The sequence below is a fragment of the Hylobates moloch genome, unplaced genomic scaffold, assembly GCF_009828535.3.
Source record: "Hylobates moloch isolate HMO894 unplaced genomic scaffold, HMol_V3 SCAFFOLD_13, whole genome shotgun sequence".
Lineage (NCBI taxonomy): Eukaryota > Metazoa > Chordata > Mammalia > Primates > Hylobatidae > Hylobates > Hylobates moloch.
In genome coordinates, this window is record NW_026652288.1 from 19,577,114 (window position 1) to 19,601,622 (window position 24,509).

The 24,509-nt window shown below is 35.9% G+C and overlaps 1 protein-coding gene across 3 annotated transcripts in view; it reads right to left on the reverse strand.

Annotated features, from left to right (window-relative positions):
• The window catches only part of WDR35 (WD repeat domain 35), an 80,514-nt gene that overhangs the window by 34,967 nt on the left and 21,038 nt on the right, over positions 1-24,509 (reverse strand). For all 3 annotated transcript variants that reach the window (XM_058426778.1, XM_058426779.1, XM_032172318.2), the window contains exons 10-16: positions 24,019-24,204; positions 17,833-17,893; positions 8,295-8,439; positions 6,021-6,090; positions 2,777-2,830; positions 1,070-1,179; positions 396-606 (exon numbers count right to left, since the gene is read on the reverse strand). In XM_058426778.1, coding sequence (XP_058282761.1) covers positions 396-606; positions 1,070-1,179; positions 2,777-2,830; positions 6,021-6,090; positions 8,295-8,439; positions 17,833-17,893; positions 24,019-24,204 — 837 coding nt within the window. The remainder of the gene's footprint in view (positions 1-395; positions 607-1,069; positions 1,180-2,776; positions 2,831-6,020; positions 6,091-8,294; positions 8,440-17,832; positions 17,894-24,018; positions 24,205-24,509) is intronic.

Sequence of the window (24,509 nt, forward strand, 5' to 3'; positions counted from 1 at the left end):
GACAGAAAAGAATGAATGGACAAGGAAATTTGAAAACTATGTTTTTTTATTAGGTTATTTTGAGAAATTCTGGTAAATAAGACTACTAACTTTCTTTGTTTTCTTAAGTTTGACAAGGGAAAAAAAGACTAGTGACCATGGCTCCACCTTTTAAAAAGAACAGATAAATAAATGCCTAGGAAGTACCTTTCAGGGAAAACAGAGAATATTTAATAGATAAGTATTTTCTCACCTAAGACCAAATATTTTTAAAATCCACAGAAATGTTCCTATTTATTTTCAGAAATTCATGCAGCCGTGTTGGCACTGCTATTCAACAAACTTCTTAAAGAAACAAAGGGGAATATATTTGGCTCATTATTTATAGACTGTTAACACTCATTTCTTGTTTTTACCTCAGGATCCAAGCTTCTGAAAACATACATTCTTGTCTTCTCCATCATTGCAAACAAATCAGGATTATCTTTGGCCCACTTCATATCCCAGACATCTCTTCGTTCCAATTTTAACAACTCTCCAACTACTTGCTGTCCTGTACTGTCCATTACTCGAGCATCCAAGTCAAAGAAAGTCAGAACTCCTGAGATGTCTATGATAGCAAGACGGCTAAAAACAATGCAATTAGAGAAAATAAAAAACTATAAAATTACTATCAGCAATCATGAGAATAATTACCTATAGCCATTCTTCTTCAAAATCAGATTATCAGAAACCTGGAATACAGTAGAAATGGCTTAAAATTTTGCTAAATAAATTTGATACAAGATATGGACTACTCTCCATTTTGCTCTCTTCTGAGGAAAATGTATCCAGAGACAAAACCCATTGGTAGGAAATATAAAATAGTCTCAGTGCTTTTAAGCTTTAAGAGTAAAAAATTATACTAGTACTTCCATACGCCCAATTAAAGACATTTAAACCAAATGCAGTATAAAATAAAACCATACTGAATTTTAAGACAAGTTCATAATAGACACACCCATCTTTACATTTATTACATATAAATCTAACAATCCCAACTGATCATTTCTAAGTCTAACAACTACATGAGCAGAGTTTTCAGGCTTACCTACAGTTGCAATTCAAGGATAACTGATAGGCTCGACAATTAAGGGAGTATTTTTGAATCAAACCAACATTAGGTAGACTGTATCTCTGAATGGTGCCAGATTCACGACCCTATGGAAATTACTTTTGATTACTTAAGCATACGTGTATCATAATAATATTAAACTACAACTATTTCTCTATATGTCTATACATTTGTCTTAAAACCAAAGTGATGTCACAGCAAATTCTCAATTCTGATAATGAATCCTGTCCTTAAGTATATATTTACCTACTAATTTAATTAAACCTTTTTCAAACAGCTGAAGTATTCTAATTTTTTTTCATGTAATGTTCAAGAAAGAAGTCAGAAACCTAGCACTTTGGCAATACACAAATTCTTACATCACAAGGAAAAAAATCTAAAGTTATTTATATTGTTATCTAGGTTAGTATTCAGGGCACATTAAAAGCTAAACCAAAGTACTTGTTGAGTTAAATTACATATGTATATGAAAAATCAACAGAAGATCATATGATATAGCTGTTACTGAAGGTCTAGGTTTTTATCCTCTAGTCATCCACCTGATACTAGTTTTTAGCAAAAGGAAAGATGATCTGAAAGCAGGGATACTATGAGTATTAGCTTAAATATGTTTAAAAAATAAAGCAGCATGTAATTTTATACACAACTCAGGGCAAATCTTAAGGTTGACAGATCAACAGTAAGTACAATGCCATGAGAGAACTGTGGGTTTCAAACCCTTGGCTGCCTCAGGCCATGGCAGTGAGACAAAGTGGAAGCCTCCACACAGTTGATCTTTAACTCTCCTCTTTTTAATCGGAGAACCACTGCTTTTGCAACATGAGTCTCATGAGGGCTTATCAGAAAGGAGGGAATACTACAGAAATACTATGCTCTTAAGATTTTTCCCCCCATAAAATTAGCTCATGGCTGAGGAATGTAACTAAAACTGGAATATATACTATTAAGGTTTTGTTTCCATAATTCAAATGCAATAACCCGAGCAGCATTACTGTATTAAAGTAAACATTAATTTCTAAAATTAATATCTTCAAATCTCAGAGCTCAAGAAAAGACACTATGCCATTGATTCTATTTGAAAATTTCAGCTTAAATTTGCCATAGGCTTCTCTATTTTACTGGCTGGCAAACATGCTACCTCGTCATTCTAAGTCTTATGAAAGTAGCTGAGCCAAAGCACTTTCTCCAACATAAAATATCGGGCTACACAGAGGAGGAAACTTTCTAATACCTACTACCACCATGCAATCTGCCCCCACCAGCATGCAATCTTCCACAGGGCTCATTCCACTCAGCGTTAGAAACTGTAAGTGTACTCTGTCTTCTCGGCTGGTCATCACTCTACTGCTTTCATAAACAGCTGTTTTTGCAAACGGTTAATAATTAGCGAGGAAAGCTTTAAAACTTTCTTATTTCTTATACTGAACTAATATTCAGGGTACAGTAAAACTTGGGGTGCCCATAAGATGATATTCAAAACTTTACTGTAATATTTTTTTTTTTTTTAGAGACAAGGTTTCACGATGTTCTCAGTCTGGTCTCCAGCTCCTGGCCTCAAGCAATCCTCCTGCTTCAGTTTCCCAAGTAACTGTGATTACAGACATGGGACACACACCTGGCTCCTACCGTATTTTTATAATTTAAACAATTATTATTCATAAAATAAGTTTTTGTAAAACTTACCACAATCAATATCTTATCTGATGCAGTTATGGCACAAATTGGATCCCTTGTGCCCTAAAATAAATTAATCAATCATTACTATTCAACAAACATTTATTGAATAACTAATCTGGTACAAAGTAGTATGCAATTCACTAAGCAGTCAATAATTTCTTAACTTAACCAACATTTATTTACTGAGCACCTACTATGTGCCAACCACTGAACTAAGCACTAGAGATACTCAGATGAAATCTTTATCCTCAGAGATTACCGAAAAGTCTATTGAGGAAGACAGTGAACTAAACACCTCATTGCAGGACAGTATGATAAAAGAAGAGGCAGAAACAGAGGTTATGAAAGCACAGAGAAAGGAATATCTAACTTACACCAAGACAGGCAAAAACCTGAGCTCAGGCCTAAAAGAGAAACAGACAGCAGAAGGGCCAGCACATACTAAATTGAGGAAATGTAAGAAGGCATTGCACTGCAACAACCTGGACAAGTCTCTAGGGCATTACGCTTAGTGAAAAAGCCAATCTCAAAAGGTGACATACTATATGATTCTATTCATAAAACATTCTCAAAGTAACAAAACTATAGAGATGGAGAACATATTAGTGATTGCCAGGGGACAAGAATGGGGCTACGCCCAGGTACTTGGGAGGCTGAGGCAGGAGAATCGCTTGAAGCCAGGAGGCAGAGGCTGCAGTGAGCCGAGATCACGCCACTGCACTCCAGCCTGGGCAACAGTGCAAGATGCTGTCTCAAAAAAAAAAAAGAAAAAGAAAATGAAGACGAAAGAGGTAAGATCCCTTATGGTGATAAAACTAGATAAACCTACACACACACCTATTAGCACATGTAAAAACAACTGAAAACTGAATACGCTCATAGTCTAGTTACAGTACTAAGCCAATGTCAGTTTCCTGGTTTTAATACTCAACTACACTTACATCAGATGTCACCACTGAAGAAGGCTGAGTGAAGGGACTCTTTTTGCAATTTTCTATTAGCCTACAATTATCTCAAGATAAAATGTTTTTTAATAAAAAATTTTAAAAACCAGCATGATATAGTCAGGAAATTTCAAGTTGTTTGCCACAGCTGGTATCTGAGGAATACACTGGGAAGTGGGCCAGGAAGGAGGAGTAGTTGTGGCTATTTATACTTTATTCTGAAAAATATGGGAACTTACAGAAAGCTTGTAATTGGGGAGGGGAGGAACTATACGTAACATGATTAAATTTATATTTTAGAAAGGTTGCAGTGGCCAGAAGTATAATAAATGGATTGGCATAGTGGGGATGGGGAAAACTGAAAGTAGAGAGACGATTCTGTACTGTTCAATATGGTAGCCACTAACCTGATGTCACCATTTAAATGTAAACTTCAATTAATGACAGTGAAATACAATTTAAAATTCAGTTCTTCAGTTTAACTAGCCATATTTTAAGTACTCAATAGCCACATATGGCTAATGGCTACTGCACTGGGGAACAAAGATATGCATTATTTCCATTATCACAAGAAGTTCTATTGGGCAGTGCTGGATGGAAATTATTGCAGTGATCTAGGCAGAAACTAATGGTAGACCAAACTGATACAGAGATGGAAAGGGGAAAGCCAATTTGAGGGAAATTTAGGAGACAGAATCCAGAGGACTTGGTGATTTACTAGATGTGGAAAGCAAGAGAAAATGAGTTCTCATGATTCTTGCAGAGATAGTGAAGCCAACCACTGATATATAGAATATATATGGAGAAATGAATTGGGAGGGAAGCTGAGTTCAGCCTCAGGCAAATTAAACTTGGGGGGCTTTTGAGCTGCTCAATTTCTTGCTATCCAGACGGCAAGAAACATGTTATTCAGAAATTGAAAAAACTCAACATTGGAAATATACATATTAGAGTCATTGGCATATGGTTAAAGGGGTGGATTTCATTAAGAACACTAAGAAGAGTGTATTAACAGGTTTTTTAAAAAAAGGTAGATGGCTTAGGGCTAGACATTAGGGAATATCACAATAACTGATGCATAGATGAACCCTTGACAAAGAAGACTCAGAAGGAAAAGCTAGAGATAAAGCCAGGAGTGTAGTTTCATGAAAGCCAAGAAGAAAAAAGTAGTCATTAAAAATATTAAATGTAATGTGTAGATCAAATAATATAAAGACAGAAAAAGACCTATCAGACTTGGCAATTCAAAGTTTTCTGGAAACCAGAATGCAATGAAGTGCAGATGGAATGAAAAGTAGGGGAAAGATGAATACAGAATAGTTTTTCAAGAAACTCAGCTATGAAAGGAGGAAGAGAGAAGGTAGTAGCTGGAAGAAAATATGTGGTTGACAATGGAAATTTCTGCTGTTTTTAAGATGGCATCTATTTTAATTTATACGAGGGTACAGGAGAAAAGCTGGTTGATGATGAATCAATTTCCCAAAAGTTCCCTATTAAAGCGACTGTTTCTTATTCACCAGTAGATTCCCAGCACCTAATCCAATGTCTCACACTTAATAGACATTCAAAAAATACTTAATTGAAAAAAATGGATACGTAGATGACTAGATGAACTCTTGCATATTCTAGTAGATACATCACTAGATCTGCTGTCAAAAAATTAAGCTTGCACCCTTGCTTTGTTACTTAATCATTTTATGATCTCGAGTAAATCAGTGAACTTCTCTATCAGTTTTCTAACCTGTAAGAGAGGAGATGACATGCTGCTTGACTTACAGAGTTTTGAGCATCAGATAAGAAATAAGACAACAGTTTTATAAACAATAGGCATTACTTTAAATACTCTGAGAAAATCATTTCAAAAACTATTTACTGAAATAGCAAATTATATTAGTTTGTAAACAAAAGCACATTTTCATAAAGAAACAGTTAACTATATTATCTGCAAAATATGTACACTCACTAATATGCCAGGGGTGACAGACCAATCCATGGTCAACTGATAGACAGATAAAGAGACAGATGGGAAGGTGTGAGGAGGAGAGGAGGAGTTATGTTTTCCAACATTTTTAGATAATATACTTTTCTAAGTAGTATATTAGCTACTTATCAACATCTACCATCTTTATTTTAGTTCAAAAATTTTTAAGATCTAGGAAAAAGCTTACAGAAGAGAATTTTTTTAAAGAATTGCTAAAATAATATCCTATTCACTGGAAACAAATTATTTTTCAGGTTTAAAAATAAAATTATAATATTTCAAATCTACAGATTTAACATTTTCTAGAAAAATTAAAATCACCTACTTGAATGGTTTTACTATAATCAAGCACACCATCCATTGATCCAGAAGGGGTATCATCAACATGATAAATTCTGCAAAAAAGATCAGAATTTCAAAGAAAGTTTAAGTATAGTTTATACTATTTCATAATCTCTGGAATAAACGATTGGATAACATCAATTAATACTGTTATTTAATATAAAAATTCTGATTATTTTAGAGAGTTCTCAACACAGTTAAATCTTACTGAAGATAAAAATTATCTACCAGGTGTTTACTAGTTATATGAATGATATGTTCCTGAAAGCTGTACCAAAAACATATCTGAACATTTCATCATATATTCCCGATGAATTTCATTAAGCCCAGAGAGATATTTTACTTTACTCTCCATCTGAACACCAGTGAAGAGTAACATCTAATTCACTAACTTTCTCTGTTGTTTCTCCAAAATTTCTCTTCTATCAATGTGTTTAATACAAGTAAAATTTAAGTGGATTTAGGAGGTTCTAATTAATGGAACTTCTGCGCTGAAGTAAAGAAGCCTTTCCTACCCTTTCCTGTGTTAGGAAGAGGTATCACTTTTGGACATCCACTGTCTCTCTAGTACCTGTACCTGTATTATTATTTTAAAATAAATTTAAGGGGTAGAGAAGTACAGTTCTGTTATATGGATATATTGAGTAGTGGTGATGTCTGGGCTTTTAGTGCAACCATGACCCAAGTAATGTACATTGTACACATTAAGTAATTTCTTATCCCTTACCCCCTACTACCCTCCCACCCTTCTGAGTCTCCAATGTCTATTATTCCACACTCTATGTCCATGTGTACACATTATTTAGCTTCCACTGGTGACCTCTGGCAAATACTTTAAACTCATGTGTCTGTTTCCTCTCTGCAAAACAAGAATAATGAGCACTGATTAGATTTATGAAAGTGTCTGGCATGTAAGAAGTACCCAATAAATGTTGGCTGTTATCACCATCATCAACTGTACTTTAGAGATGAGGAAACTGAGTTCTAGGGGGAACCTACTCAAAGTTATTCAAACCAGTACACATATCCCAGACAGAAATATAAGGAAATGCTGCCTTCTGGATTTAAACAAAAGTCAAAATCTCTTTAGCAGCTATAAGACACTCTGGAGAGGCTAGGCTTTTTGCCTCAACTTTGTCCTAAGATCTACCTTCTCCCACAAGATTGCAGGCCTCTGCTTATTATTGCTACCACGGTAACTCCTACCAGCATGAGGACTACCACATGCTGTCCTCAAAGAGGCCAAGGATTCTTTCCATTTGGTCTTCCAGCACCACCGAGAACAAAAGATATAACATTTTTCAATGTTTTTTTCCTGCCTCCAACATGAATTCGCATACCCAACATACTTTTACTGAGGATCCATCTCCTATCTTAGCACACGAGTGAGTCTTAAACGGAAGGCAAGGGGAGTCTGCTTTAAGATCTCAAGGATATGAGGGAGGATAATGATTTGAAAAAACACCTAGCATTTCTGTCGTGACTACCACTCACTTCCGCCAACACAGGCCTGTATCCCCATTAAGAATCCTTAGGTTAAAACATTCAACAAAATGCTTTCCTTACAGGCTTAGAGTAACAACAGAAGAGCAGCAAACACAGAGTATCACTAATGGAGACAACATAACTTACAAAACACAGTAAATGCTTCTTCACTTACAGACTTACTGTGGGGAATCCCTCTATCCTGGCTTCTAACCTATCTACTATGTGGCAGAGCCCTTTTCACCCCACTCACTAGAAGTAATTCCAACTCCAGAATCCTTGGAAACCAGGGCAAGAAAAAGAAGCTAAGTCCCCAGTTCACCCCACCTAAAGACTTCTTCCATATGTGTGTCTAAAGGCCTGCCTTTCCTCTGGTCACTGATATTAGAATCACCCCACCCTCTTGGGAAGACCTACACCATTAACGTATAGGAATAAACCCTTAGTTAGATCCTTCGATCTCAAGTGAATAATCATATTTTAGTATAGCATATTAACTCTAATCTGGTGGGGAGGGTAAGTGAGGACAGCCATTTCCTTACAAAAACACAGCTTTCCACTCTTTATCTCTAAGGGCTTTATTACACCATGCTACTTCTCTTTTATTTTAATAAATTTAAACACATAAATTTTAAAGATAATCAAATTAATTGAAAAAACATTTCTACTAATCAAGACACTACAGTTATCAAGCATGACAATTTACAATTACTATGTCTGACTTAAATGTGATATGGTTGAGCTGCTAAAAAGTATGTATCAAAAGATATACCTTTCTCTCCCTTCTTTTTGAGACCGTGTGATCTGATTAATTTCCAATGCTGTGAGCTTCTTTGCCACACGATATTGCCAGGTATAAAATGCTTCTTTCGAGGCTGCTATCACATGGGTTTTGGTCATTGCAACAAACAGTGGTACTGTTAAAAATAACATTAAGATAATTTACAGTTACACAGAATTGCAGAATGCTTGTGCTGCTAAGGCCTTTAGTAATCACGGAGTTCAACCCCTCATTTTATAGACCATATACCCTCACATAGTCTCAAAATACCCACACAGTCTCTGAAATCAGAAAAGAATCAAAAGCTTGTAGCATCATACAAAGATACTAACTCAAAATAAATCAAAGACTCAAATGCAAGAGCTAAAACCATAAACACTTAAAAGAAAACTTGGGAATACATCTTTATGACCTTTGGTCAGGCAATAATTGGCTTCTTAGATATGACACCAAAAACACAAATGACAAAAGAAAAATTAGATAAATTAGACTTCATTAAAATTAAAAACATTTGTGCTTCAAAGGACACTATCAAGAAAGTAAAGACAACCCATAGAATGAGAGAAAATATTTGCAAATCATGTATCTGAAAAGAAATTTTATCTAGAAAATATAAAGAACTCTTACAACTCAGTAATAAAGACAAATAGCCCAATTTAAAAGTGAGCAATGGATACAAATAGACATTTCTACAGTGAAGATACACAAATGGCCAATAAGCATATGAAAAAGATGATCAACAACATTAGCCATCGGGAAGTGCAAATCAAACCACAATGAGATACCACCTCACACCCACTAGGATGGCTAGAATCAAACAGTCAGACAGTAACAAGTGTTAGCAAGGTTATGGAGAAATCTGGGAATGTAATATGGTGTGTCCACTTTGGAAAACAGTTCAGCAACTCCTCAAAATGTTAAATACAGAGTTACTATATACCTCAGCAATTCCACTCCTAGGTATGTACCCAAGAAAAATAAAAACACGTCCACACAAAAACTCAAATGCTGATGTTCATAACAACGTTATTTATAATGATCAAAAGTAGAAACAACTCAAATATCCATTAATTGAAAAATGAATAAATAAAATCCCACTCCTTCCTCCCATCCCCACTACCAATTACTACCGGGTTCACAGTCTCACTCTGTCTCCCAGGCTGGAGTGCAGTGGTGTGATCTCGGCTCACTGCAACCTCTGCCTCCCGGGTTCAAGCAATTCTCCTGCCTCAGCCTCCGGAGTAGCTGAAACTACAGGCACACGCCACCACGCCCAGCTAATTTTTGTATTTTTAGTAGAGACGGGGTTTCACCATGTTGACCAGATTGTCTCCATCTCTTGACCTCACCATCTGCCCACTTCAGCCTCCCAAAGTGCTGGGATTACAGGCATGAGCCACCCCGCCCGGCCACATCTTATATTTCTACTCTAATTTAGAAAAGAAAAATCTCCCAAGTCCCTTCCTAAGGAATATATTCTTCTAAACAAATAATTTGTAATATTCCTAATATGTATTGGAAATATATTCTACTAAGCAAATAATTCTTTTCATCTGCCCATTTCTTAGAGAACATTTAATTGAGCTCCTACTGTATATGCTTTTATGAAGTAGATAGTCTCATCAAATCCATCTTATAGATAAATAAACAGAGGTTTAAAGAAGTAGAACAATTTGCCCAGGGTCACAAAACACAAAATAAACAACATAAAATTAAACACTCATACAAAATACATAAAAGCAAAAAACTCCTTCATAAACAGATTATACTACCTGTTTTCTAAATTCCTGAACAATCAAAACAGTGTAAAACTTAATTTCTCTATTATAAATACTATGCAATGTAATCATTAATATGGCCGGAATAAAGACATAATGTTACTAGGAGGTACCATTTATAGAGTTCTTGCCAGAGTGCAGACAAAGGACATTTGAGGCAGCAAGAGACTTAGAAACTGAACAAAGAATTAGAAACTAGTCTGATGGTATGATGTTAATTGACTGGGTTAACAACTCAGGAATTCGAATTCAATAATTTTTATATGATAAATAACTCAGTCCAACTGAGTAATTTCTTTTTTTAATTCTTTTTTCACTGTAACTGTCAAGTTTTCATTCAAAATGTGTACTATTACCAACCTCTGGAGGGAGCTCAAAGCCTTTCTTGGAAGGAGCACTTTGCTGAAAGCCAGGCATGGAGACTGACAGCAAAGCCTCCAAGGTGCACTCCTGCCAGGTCAGGCTGTGCTCTCCTTTCCCTGACCTGGTCTTCACTAAATCTTAAGACATTTGTTAAATATTTAGTAAACTCCACCATGGATACTTTAATGCTGGTAACTATTATGCCCTTAGTGTAATCTGAAGCAAGTTTGCACACCTTAACTGCTTTCTAATAAAATATCATTTTTTCCTAAGTATATAAAAGCATTCTTCCAACCAATGTTTACCTACAATTATAAATTACACTCATTTTCCTTTCTTTTTGATAGATCCTAAATACTCACAAGGGTTTATCATTAGCCTGATTACTTCAAAATTAAAATGTTAGTGGTTCAAGGTAAGAGTCAGACTTCTTGGATTCAAATGACAGGCACTTGTTAATTCTGTGGCCTTGAATAAATTATTTGTTCTCTCAGTTTACTTACTGTAAGTTGAAGATAATAATAATGCCAACCCTACAGAGCTGTCTTAAAGTTTAAGAGAGATAACAATATAAATATAAATATAATATATATTATAGCATAGCACAGTGCCTGGCATAGAGTAAATGCTTAATAATACTTTTAAAAGATAGTATTTATTGAATGTTTAAAAATATGACAGGCAGTGTTCTAAATGTATAACACATATTAACTCACAACTTCCCTATAAGGTAGGCGTTATTGTCTTCATTTAGCAGATAAAGAAACTGAGGCATGTGAATTTGCCCATATCACACAGCTAGAAAGTAGTAGAGCTGGACACAAACCTGGTCAATCTGGCTCCAGAAACTGCTCTTAACTACTAGAGCAGACTGACCCTCACTAAGGATTAAGAAGTATTAGTTAGACATGGTTGCTATTGTTCTTTTCACTTTTATCACCTACACAGGATTTTATAATAAAACCATATATAAAATCTCAGTTACTACAAAAGATACAAATATATCTGAAAAAATATGTTCTTTTGAATCAGTAAGGTGGTAATTTCAGCAAATTCATATGGGTAGATAATCCTATCTATATATATTTTGCTAGATCTTTATTAAGATTCATCCCATCTAGACTAAGCTTCTAGGAAAAGCAAAACAAAATTTTAACAGATAGAATGTTTTAGGACAAGAACACAGCCAAGATGAAGGCCCTCCATGCCCTTTTCGACTGTTCAATATCTGAAAAGAAAAAAATTTGAAATATCTAGAAAGGTTATCGGATTTTTTTTTTTTGAGACGGAGTCTTGCTGTGTCACCCAGGCTGGAGAGCTGTGGCACGATCTTGGCTCAGTGCAACCTCTGCCTCCTAAATTCAAGCAATTCTCCTGCCTCAGCCTCCCGAGTAGCTGGGATTACAGGACATGCCACCATGTCCGGCTAATTTTTGTATTTTTAGTAGAGATGGAGTTTTGCCATTTTGGCCAGGCTGGTCTTGAACTCCTGACCTCAGGTGATCTACCCGCCTCAGCCTCCCAAAGTGCTGGGATTACAGGAGTGAGCCACCGTGCCCAGCTTGGAAAAAAAGTTTTTAAGAAAATAATTATGCTTTCATTAACTGAACTTTGTAATGCTAACAGGCAGTCATTACTAGCCAAGCAAGAATGTAAAATAATTTAAAACAATCTTGGAATTCACATATAAATAAAACCTTCATGTAATATTTTAATGCTAAGGCATGAAATAAATGCCTATATCTGTAATGTTCACCCACTTTCCCATTTATTCATTTCTCAGCCCTTTCAAGTGCTGGTAAATTGAAATTTCACTGAAATGTTTTCATCAAATTAACTTTCTCTGAAATATATGGAAAACCTAGTGCACGTGTTAGATACCATCATTAGAAAGCTGCCCATGTGCTCCCACTAAAATGGCTGCAGCATAGGCAAACTGGTACTTGATGGCCACTTTCCATGCCTTCATTCCTCTGCAAATGCCGTTTTCTTTCCTTGAAATATCACCTAAAGAAATACTTACTTTTCGAAACTCAGCTCAAATGAAACCTTCTCTAAGAAGAAAGATGTCTCTGACATCCTTATGCACCAATAACCATTGACCTGGCACCTAGAGCAATACCTAGCACGCAGTAGGGAAGCAATAAATCACTGTTCAATGAATTAACTAGGTTTTAATTATTTGTTCAGAAATCCCACAGGAAATGTCATAATTAATTTCTTATTATTCCCAGTGACCAGTACAGTACCTGAAACAGTACATACTCATTGATAGTTTGCTAAATAAATGAATCATCATTTTTTATTTACATGATAGAAAATAAATAATTTCCATGCATTCAATAAACATTTATTATGGGCCAAGGCAGTGTTAGGTCATGGGGATACAGAAGTTAATTAGACGTAGATCTTTAAGAAGTTCAAAGTCTAGTGGGGAAGATAGACAAGAAAATTAATAACCACAGTGCAGGTTAAGAGGTATTTTGGATGGAAGCACACCCAAGGTATTATGAGTGCTCAAGAAAAGAACACCAAAAAAAGATACCTAACTCTCATGTGTAGAGTATAACAGAATCCCACAAACTACACTTCTATAATAATCTATAAAGTTCTTTTTAAAGTTTCTACAAAAATTGTAAAGAGGAAGAGTAGGTGGCAAAACAAAAATAATAAATTCTAGAAGAGTATCACTCATAGACTTTTTTTGTTTTATCCTCTAGTCCTCATAAACATTTGGCATAGAAACTTTAAAAAAGAAATTTTACAGGATACGTATGAAACAAAAATGTTGAGTCTTTGGCCGTGTTCACTGCAGGCCAATGAAAGAACTGTTTGTTAAAATCTCAGCCAGCGAGACTACAAAAAAAAAAGGGTTTTGAGACTCAAAAATACAAATAGTCATGCCCTCAAGTATTTGCCATTTTATGAAGAAGGATTTACATTTAGTTTTATTTTAAAAAACAGTCTACCTGTGGTAAAAATTACTTTGAGATTAACCCTATCACCATTATGATTCTATGTTAAAACTTTGGATATTAAAAGAAAAAGCATATAATCTGAAGACTGACAAAATTTACCTCTTAAAGACTGTTATGCTTCTAATAAACAAGAGATATTTATGTGATGAGAGTCTGTTAATAATTTTAAGCTAAGCTTTTTAACAAGGAACACTAATGTGTATGTATATATGTGTATATAAACATATACACATATAAAACATATAAACATGCCTATGTAGCAATGAATATAAGACATGAAGTTGAAGTGTGTCAATATATCTAAGTGAGTAGGTTATCAAGACCCTAAGCCATAGAGTATAAAGTCTTTGAGGTCATTATTTCTCATATTTGCTATTATCACCCAAAGACCTTAGCAAAATGCAAACACTCAAAAGGCAACAGGCATTAATATTTAATTGCTTAGGCTAAATGTCCAATATGAAAAATAATGACTAGTTCTCAGGTTCTCAGAAATAATGCAATGGGTTTTTAATTTCTTAGATTTAATAATTTTTGCAATACTGTATCCAATATACTGCCATACACATTAAAAGAAAATCATTATCCTCTTTTATTTCATTGAGCAGTGGTTTGTAGTTCTCCTTGAAGAGGTCCTTCACATCCCTTGTATGTTGGATTCCTAGGTATTTTATTCTCTTTGAAGCAATTGTGAATGGGAGTTCACTCATGATTTGGCTGTCTGTGATTGGTGTACAAGAATGCTTGTGATTTTTGTACATTGATTTTGTATCCTCAGACTTTGCTCAAGTTGCTAATCAGCTTAAGGAGATTTTGGGCTGAGACAATGGGGTTTTCTAGATATACAATCATGTCATCTGCAAACAGGGACAATTTGACTTCCTCTTTTCCTAATTGAGTACCCTTTATTTCCTTCTCCTGCCTGATTGCCCTGGCCAGAACTTCCAACACTATGTTGAATAGGAGTGGTGAGAGAGGGCATCCCTGTCTTGTGCCAGTTTTCAAAGGGAATGCTTCCAGTTTTTGCCCATTCAGTATGATATTGGCTGTGGGTTTGTCACAGATAGCTCTTATGATTTTGAGATACGTCCCATCAATACCTAATTTATTGAGAGTTTTTAGCATGAAGCATTGTTGAATTTTGTCAAAGGCCTTTTCTGTATCTATTGAGATAATCATGTGGTTTTTGTCTTTGGTTCTGTTTATATGCTGGATTACATTTATTGATTTGCGTATGTTCAACCAGCCTTGCATCCCAGGGATGAAGCCCACTTGATCATGGTGGATAAGCTTTTTGATGTGCTGCTGGATTCAGTTTGCCAGTATTTTATTGAGGATTTTTGCATCAATGTTCATCAAGGATATTGGTCTGAAATTCTCTTTTTTGGTTATGTCTCTGCCAGGCTTTGGTATCAGGACGATGCTGGCCTCATAAAATGTGTTAGGGAGGATTCCCTCTTTTTCTGTCGATTGGAATAGTTTCAGAAGAAATGGTAACAGTTCCTCCTTGTACCTCTGGTAGAATTCGGCTGTGAATCCATCAGGTCCTGGACTCTTTTTGGTTGGTAAGCTATTGATTATTGAAACAATTTCAGAGCCTGTTATTGGTCTATTCAGAGATTCAACTTCTTCCTGGTTTAGTCTTGGGAGGGTGTATTTGTCGAGAAATTTATCCATTTCTTCTAGATTTTCTAGTTTATTTGCGTAGAGGTGTTTGTAGTATTTTCTGGTGGTAGATTGTATTTCTGTGGGATTGGTGGTGATATCCCCTTTTTCATTTTTTATTGCATCTATTTGATTCTTCTCTCTTTTCTTCTTTATTAGTCCTGCTAGCGGTCTATCAATTTTGTTGATCTTTTCAAAAAACCAGCTCCTGGATTCATTAATTGTTTGAAGGGTTTTTTGTGTCTCTATTTCCTTCAGTTCTGCTCTGATTTTAGTTATTTCTAGCCTTCTGCTAGCTTTTGAATGTTTGCTCTTGCTTTTCTAGTTCTTTTAATTGTGATGTTAGGGTGTCAATTTTGGATCTTTCCTGCTTTCTCTTGTGGAAGAACATTCCATGCTCATGGGTTGGAAGAATCAATATCGTGAAAATGGCCATACTGCCCAAGGTAATTTATAGATTCAATGCCATCCCCATCAAGCTACCAATGACTTTCTTCACAGAATTGGAAAAAACTACTTTAAAGTTCATATGGAACCAAAAAAGAGCCCGCATCGCCAAGTCAATCCTAAGCCAAAAGAACAAAGCTGGAGGCATCATGCTAGCTGACTTCAAATGATACTACAAGGCTACAGTAACCAAAACAGCATGGTACTGGTACCACAACAGAGACATAGATCAATGGAACAGAACAGAGCCCTCAGAAATAATGCCGCATATCTACAACTATCTGATCTTTGACAAACCTGACAAAAACAAGAAGTGGGGAAAAGATTCCCTATTTAATAAATGGTGCTGGGAAAACTGGCTAGCTATATGTAGAAAGCTGAAACTGGATCCCTTCCTTACGCCTTATACAAAAATTAATTCAAGATGGATTAAAGACTTACATGTTAGACCTAAAACCATAAAAACCCTAGAAGAAAACCTAGGCAATACCATTCAGGACATAGGCGTGGGCAATGACTTCATGTCTAAAACACCAAAAGCAATGAACAAAAGCCAAAATTGACAAATGGGATCTAATTAAACTAAAGAGCTTCTGCACAGCAAAAGAAACTACCATCAGAGTGAACAGGCAACCTACAGAATGGGAGAAAATTTTTGCAACCTACTCATCTGACAAAGGGCTAATATCCAGAATCTACAATGAACTCAAACAAATTTACAAGAAAAAAACAAACAACCCCATCAAAAAGTGGGTGAAGGACATGAACAGACACTTCTCAAAAGAAGACATTTATGCAGCCAAAAAAACACATGAAAAAATGCTCATCATCACTGGCCATCAGAGAAATGCAAATCAAAACCACAATGAGATACCATCTCACACCAGTTAGAATGGCCATCATTAAAAAGTCAGGAAACAACAGGTGCTAGAGAGGATATGGAGAAATAGGAACACTTTTACACTGTTGGTGGGACTGTAAACTAGTTCAACCATTGTGGAAGTCAGTGTGGCGATTCCTCAGGGATCTAGAACTAGAAATACCATTTGACCCAGCAATCCCATTACTGGGTATAGACCCAAAGGACTATAAATCATGCTGCTATAAAGACACATGCACACGTATGTTTATTGCGGCACTATTCACAATAGCAAAGACTTGGAACCAACCCAAATGTCCAACAACGATAGACTGGATTAAGAAAATGTGGCACATATACACCATGGAATACTATGCAGCCATAAAAAATGATGAGTTCATGTCCTTTGTAGGGACATGGATGAAACTGGAAAACATCATTCTCAGTAAACTATCGCAAGGACAAAAAACCAAACACTGCATGTTCTCACTCATAGGTGGGAATTGAACAATGAGAACTCATGGACACAGGAAGGGGAACATCACACTCCGGGGACTGTTGTGGGGTGGGGGGAGGGGGGAGGGACAGCATTAGGAGATATACCTAATGCTAAATGACGAGTTAATGGGTGCAGCAAACCAACATGGCACATGGATACATATGTAACAGACCTGCACATTGTGCACATGTACCCTAAAACCTAAAGTATAATAATAAAATAAAATAAAAATAAATAAAATAAAATAAAAATAAAATCATTACTTTTGGAAGTTACAGTGAAATGGCAACAAAATACTTGTTAATGATTTTTAATAATCTACTTAGAACAAGATTTAGAATTTTTAGTGGGTTACTTTCATAGTTATTGGGTAGAGGGAATAGTAAATCTAAAGTACTAAATGTCCTTTGAAAAGAAAAAGTCAGGAATTTTTAAAACTGTCCCTATTAATAGACTCATTTCATTAGAAAAATCTGGAAAGGGCAAACTCACTTTTACAAGCAGCTAAAGTGTTTTTAGGGAAGAGAGGTATTTACAAGCAGTTTATTAATAATGAAAGAGGTTTAAGAGCAAAATTCTTTCTATAATCCTCAGTTTATTACATACTAATCGTTACACTGCATGCCAGTTCCTACACAATTATATTTCCCATTTAAAGCGAATGATGGTACTATAGCAGTTGTGAAATTATAATGGATTTTAGATAGACTAACCTTACAATTTACTGTCTTAACCAGGATACTTTGAGAGTAAAATGGGATATTAAGAATTCTACCACTGTAACAGATATAAACTGGTACTGGATCTGACAAAGTAGGAAGTATAGTCATCCTCATTTTAGAAAACACCATTCTAATTAATAATACCAGTGTTAGGTTTTTAAATTAGTGTTACAAATAAAACCTGACTGGAAAAGAAAGAAATATTAACATTTCCTTACCAATATCAATGTATTTGGGATCCAAGGGTGTACCAATAGAATTACAAAGAACTAGTACAAACTGTGAACAAATAAAACAAAAAGTATCAGAACTCCTGCTTATGAATAGTAAAGGAAGTATGCTTAATATATATCATGCTTATCTCTTTTTCAAGTATTGCTAACTGGGAAATAACTGATGAAACTGTTAGGTGCAAAAAATAGCAGACAAAAAGAAAGATGATTTACAGCATTAAATATAAAGAAAGATCAATTAATACTAAACCAAGGCTGCTTTCTCAACGTAATGGAACACTGTGGTTTTTAAGAAGACACAAGAAACATAAGTACTCTGGCTACTTTTCATCATTTCTACAAGGGGTCTTCAAAAAGTTTATGGAAAATGTGTATTATGGAAAAAATAAGCATGGATTTAAAAATTGTTTGCATCAAAATAAACATGCACTAACTTGTTAATAAACATATACTAATGTGTACTAACTTGTTAAAACATGTTTGAACAGGATCTAGTTTGAAGCACTAAGAAGGAGATGGTAGCAGTTTGAAAAAAAGCCCTGTCAAAGAAACATTAATTCTGGTAAAATTGAAGCAAGAAAAAACATCAAATTTATGGTGCAGCTTGGGTGGAAGAATGGTGAAATCATCAATCCTTTATGAAAAGTTTATGGGGACAATGCCCTAAAGAAATCAGCAGTCTACAAATGGACAACTCACTTTAAGAAGGGACAAGACAAAGTAAAGATGAAACCTGCAACAGCAGACCATCCATGTCAATTTGCAAGGAAAAAATTAATCTCATCTTGTTTCTGTCCTAATTGAAGAGGACTAACAATTAACAGCAGAAACAATAGTCAACACCACAGACATCTCAATTGGCTCAGCTCACAAAATTCGGACTGAAAAATTTGAGTTAAGCCAACTTTCCACTCAATGGGTGCCAAATCCGTTGCACCAAGATCAGCTGCACACAGGAGCAGAGCAGTAAACGGAAATTTCAGACAGGTGGTATCAAGAACCTGAGGAATTTCTTCAAAAATTGCAACAGGAGATGAAACATGGCTTTACCTGTATGATCCTGAATGCAAAGCACAATCAAAGCAATGGTTACCAAGTGGTGGAAGTGGTCCAGTCAAAGCAAAAGCAGACCGCCAAGAGCAAAGGTCATGGCGACAGTTTTGGGGGATGCTCAAGGCATTTTGCTTGTTGCCTTTCTGAAGGGCCAAAGGGCAATAATGTCCACTTACTATGAGAATGTCTTGAGAAAGTTAGCCAAAGCTTTAGCAGAAAAATGCCTGGGAAAACTTCACCAGAGTCTCTCCCCACCATGACAATGCTCCTGCTCATTCTATTCATCAAACAAGGGCAATTTTGCAAGAGTTTTGGCGGGAAATCATTAGGCATCCACTTTACAGTCCTGATTTGGCTCCAGACTTCCTTTGGTTTCCTAATCTTAAAAAATCCTTAAAGGGTACCCATTTATCTTTAGTTAATAATGTAAAAAAAACTGCATTGACATGGTTAAATTCCCAGGACTCTCAGTTCTTTAAGGATGGACTAAATATCTGGTATCATTGCTTACAAAAATGTCTTGACCTTGATGGAGCTTATGTTGAAAAATAAAGTTTCTATTTTTATTTTTATCTGTTAATTCCATTTTTCCATGAACCTTCTGAAGTCCCCTCATATTTCTACAGTTTCTGATCAGCTATAAACTTAAAACTCATTTTTATCCTATGATCAGCTATATAAGAGCTAATTTCATTTGTTACCGTTGCACCAAATGTCTCCATCTCATTCTCCTCCTTTGAAGCAATACATAAATGACAGGAGAAATTCAGAAAAATTCAGTTAACTCAAAAAAGACATGATTCAATCTAATGAAAATGGCTTATATACAAATAATCATCAATGACCAATATTAGGAAAATAATCAAACATAATGCACATTTTACATCACATTGTTTTAAAATGATCATTTCATTTTTCTTACTGTTAGTCTCTGTCTCTGTATCTTGTACTAAGAATACTATTCTACTTAGATGGTTTTCCTGACTAGAACAATAATTTCAAATAAAGCAGTTCTTTATGCACTACTTACACAGACTTTTTCTTTTTTCAGCATTCGATTAAAATTTGTTTAATTACTCAAAACATCTCAGGTACCCCATAGATAACATACATCTACTATTACCCATAACATTTTTAAAAAAATAAAAAGAACTCATTGAATTAATTTCATAAATATAAACCAAATAATAAAAATTATATTAAAAAAATCATAATGTACTCTTCCACTACTTAAAATAAGCTTATTTACTGCCACAAAATACCACAAATTGTATTTTTAAATATATCTTTCATTTTTATCAGTTATACATGCTAGTGGTTTCAAAAATCAAATAGATCCACAAGGCTTCCTACTAAAAAATGGCAGTTCCCCCTAAGTTCCCATTTCCTGCTCCCTTTACCGATCCTTTTGCTATTACCTCCACAAATCTAAGCAACGTGTTTATACTGCTATTTGTTTTATTTCAATTTAGTCCATTAGCTCTTGCCTCCCCACTACAAATGACAAGTCTTTAGCTTTCTTTCATTCCCTTTTCCACCCCACCCCTACCACACAGGGGCACATTTCCATCCCTCTCTCTATTTTTAATACCATTTTGTCAGATCAGAATTTAGGGTTGAGTATGTTTATTATACTTCAATTAAAAGGTGTTTTAAGTTTGAAAAGGGTGATTACATCATTTTGACTATGTAAATGCTATTCACAACTCAGCCGTCAAGTGTATCATGATTTATTTTCTTTTCAAGCATATTCTGCTTTCTCTGTAGTTGATAATTGTATTTTTTCTCTTTGATTAGTCTTCTATGGGCTTATTACTAACACAAATCCCCAGTTATCCCTGAATTATGTATATCTTGCTGCAAAGGCTCAAATATATCAGGTAGTCTATTGTTATCCCCTTGAATTTCTCTTGGAGCCTTCTGACCTTCTCTCGTCTGACTCACTGGACACGCTGCACCATGGTCAGCTGGTACTCTCTTCCTCACTGGTGTCTACTGTTTCTTCTGCTTTCTTGGTTTATTCCTCATTTTGTTAGACTATTTCCTAAAGTAACTTCCTAAGATAGGGAAGCTTAGAAGGGAAATTTTTAGTGAGTTGAACATCTAAAAATGTCTGTATTCCACCCATTTATTTATTTATTTACTTACTTTGAGACAGAGTCTCACTCTGTCGCCCTGGCTGGAGTGCAGTAGCACATCTCGGCTCACTGCAACCTCTGCCTCCAGGGTTCAAGCAATTCTCCTCCCTCGGCTTCCCAAGTAGCTGGGATTACAGGCACCCGCCACCACACCTGGCTAATTTTTGTATATTTAGTAGAGATAGGGTTTTGCCATGTTGGCCAGGCTGGTCCCAAACTCCTAACCTCAGGTGATCTGCCCCTTGGCCTCCCAAAGTGCTGGGCTACCCTCATATTTAATTAGTAGTTGACTTACAGCTATGGAATTCTAGATGGAAAACTATCCCTCCAAATTTTGAGGCAATTCTCCAAAGCATTGCTGTTGACAAGTAGAATGCCACTTATGATCCTTGATGTTATGAAATCTGTTTTTCCTCTCTGAAAGCTTGTAAGATCATTGTTTTCTCCCCAATGTTCTGAAATTCCACAATGATGTGTCTCAATGTGGAAATGTTTTTATTCACTGAGCTAGGCACTTCCAATCCAGAACGTCAAGGAAAATTTTCTTGAATTTTTTTTTTCATACTTACTCCCCTATATTTTGTATATTTTGCCTGTTCACTATTTTTTTTTTCTTTTTTCTTTCTTTTCTTTTTTTTTTTTTTTGGAGACAGAGTCTTACTCTGTCTCCCAGGCTGGAGTACAGTGGCGTGATCTCAGCCCACTGCAACCTCCGTGTCCTGGGTTCAAGCAATTCTCCTGCCTCAGCCTCCTGAGTAGCTGGGACTACAGGCACACATTGCCACGCCCGGCTAATTTTTTCTATTTTAGTAGAGACGGAGTTTCATCATGTTGCCCAGGCTGGTCTCGAACTCCTGAGCTCAGGCAATCTGCCCACCTTGGCCTCCCAAAGTGGCCTGTTCACTCTCTTTAGAAATATTATTGAAATGCTAAGCTTCCCGGACTGGTCCTCTAATTTTATCTTTTCAACCCTATTTTCCATTTCCTTGTCCTTTTGCTTCACTTTACAAGTGTTTTCCTTCATTTTACCTTCTAATCCTCCAGCCAAAGTTTTCATTATGGTTATCATATTTTTAATTTCCAAAAACTTCCTCTTCTATAGTATCCTTTTCTTATTTTATGGATGTAATATCTCTTAACTCTCTGAAGGTAATATTGATGGTTCTTTCAAAATAATTTTTTTTTTTTGAGACAGAGTCTCACTTTCGCCCAGGTTGGAGTGCAATGGCACGATCCTGGCTCACTGCAACCTCCGCCTCCCGGGTTCAAGCGACTGTCCTGCCTCAGCCTCCCGAGTAGCTGGGATTACAGGCTTGCGCCACCATGCCCAGCTAATTTTGTATATTTAGTAGAGACGGGGTTTCACCATGTTAGCCAGGCCGATCTCGAACTCCCAACCTCAGGTAATCTGCCCGCCTTGGTCTCTCAAAGTGCTGGGATTACAGGTGTGAGCCATTGCACCCAGCCCCAAAATAATGTTTTTCAGACATGTCTTTCCTGCACAGTCTCTGCTTCTTCCAAGTTCTTTTCTACTTTTGTTTAGATGCCTTTCTCAAATGTCTGGCAATCCTTGTCTAACTGCTTATATTTAAAGAGTCAGACATTGAAAAGCTGTTTGGAACAGAGTTGTCTGTAAGTGAGCCTCACTGACTGGCGTCTTTACTGTAAGGTGATGGGAGGGCTACTTCCCTGGGGATTCCCAATCTCAGTATCTTTAGAAGGCTTTTCTCTTGAACAGGTCGAATTCTCCTGAGAAGACTTCCAAACTCCCACCTCAAAGCTCAATGCTTGGCTGCCAGTGTTCTGGGAACCAAGTAGGAAAAGAAGACTGGGGTAATGTTGAGTAGCAAACTTTCAACATAATTGTCCTGTTTTCAGCAGAGTTCCCCCACCCTCAGCTCTGCTTGATGCTCTTCAGCACAGAGACTCTTTGATCCTCTCTGGAGAGTAAACCCCAGTCGTAGGTGGCAGAAGGGCAGCTGCCTGTGGACTCAGTATAGGGGAGTGGGATCTCCTTCTTATGTTTTTTAAAAAAAGTTTTCTCTTTTCTGCATAATCTCTGGTACTTCCAAATTGCTTTTATGTTTGTTTTTTTCTGCCACCAGGTACCCCCAAGTCCTGTGCCTCTTTGGGATTCCGTGATCTAAGCCAGTTGCCTCTGTTTTCTCCCTGAATAGCTTATGATTCAGCTTTCTTAGGTCTGCTAAGGTAATTACCGCTAATCCACCTACTCTAACCTACAAAATGTTGTTGCCATTCCCTTTCCCTTTCTGGTCCCTATGGGCTTATGACTTTTTAAAAAATATCTTTACTATTGTTTAGCAAGTTTCAGGAGAGAATACCAGCAAACATGGCTGTTCAAAGAGTCACCTTTAACGAAAAACTCTATACTTTTTAATGGGGTAAAATAATTGATAACACAGCCAAAGACATTGGTAGTCCTTTTCAGAAATATTTACATACTTCTGCAAATATTTAAGTTGTTAGTATACTTTTTAAAAAGACATATTTATATTATTTATGTTATGCTATGATATATTAATTTTAAAAGCAATATAACTCCAAAGTAGATTTCTCAATGTCAAAAGCTACCCAAACTGTCATAAATGTTCATTGCTGCATAATTTCTTCAGTGTTTATGCATAGTAGACATCTGGATGTTCATTTTTGCTCATGAAATTTTAACTTGAAAAGGGACTGTGGTATTTTAAATATATTTCAGAAACAAAAAGCTTCAGTATTGAACCAGTCAGTATGAATTGCCATATGATTAGCTGCTTGAAGAAAAAAAAAATCAGGGACACAGCATCAATGGAGTCACAGAGTTTTCCAAAATTGGTCTAGACCACTAGTGCCAACAGACCCAATGTTTTGATGTACTTGCCAGTGTAGAGGCCATGCTTGAAAAGGTAGAAAACTATAACCCAATTCTGCCAAGCAGTTAGCCCATCTATGTCTTAAGATATCAAGAAACACCTACCTGAGGATGATTTTCATCAGCTTTTGTAGCCAAAATGCAGAAATCTCCACAGGTAGTAATAGAAATGAGACCCTTCACATATTTAACATATTTTTCATTGTTTTTCGTATCCCAGAAGACAACACAGTACTCTGGACGATCAGGTCTGGTATATGCATAAACTACAGTATTTGAGCAATAACCCCACTAGGAAGAAAGGAAGGAGGAAAGGGAAGGAGATTGAAAGGGAGAAGAATTATTTAGCATTGGGAAGGAAAATCATATTATTTTATTTTTACTCTCGAAATATTGCAGATATTTATCATTGCTGACAAAATATATTCTTCAGAAATAGAAGACAGATCAAACTTTTATAAAAATAATAGATTTATAAAACAAAGAATGTGCTGCAAATATAAATTTAGTTTGTCTAACTTTCCTTATTTTAATTGGTAAGATTTAAGCTTCAATGGTAAAAATTTTCAATAATCAATAATAGCTGCTGGAGAGGG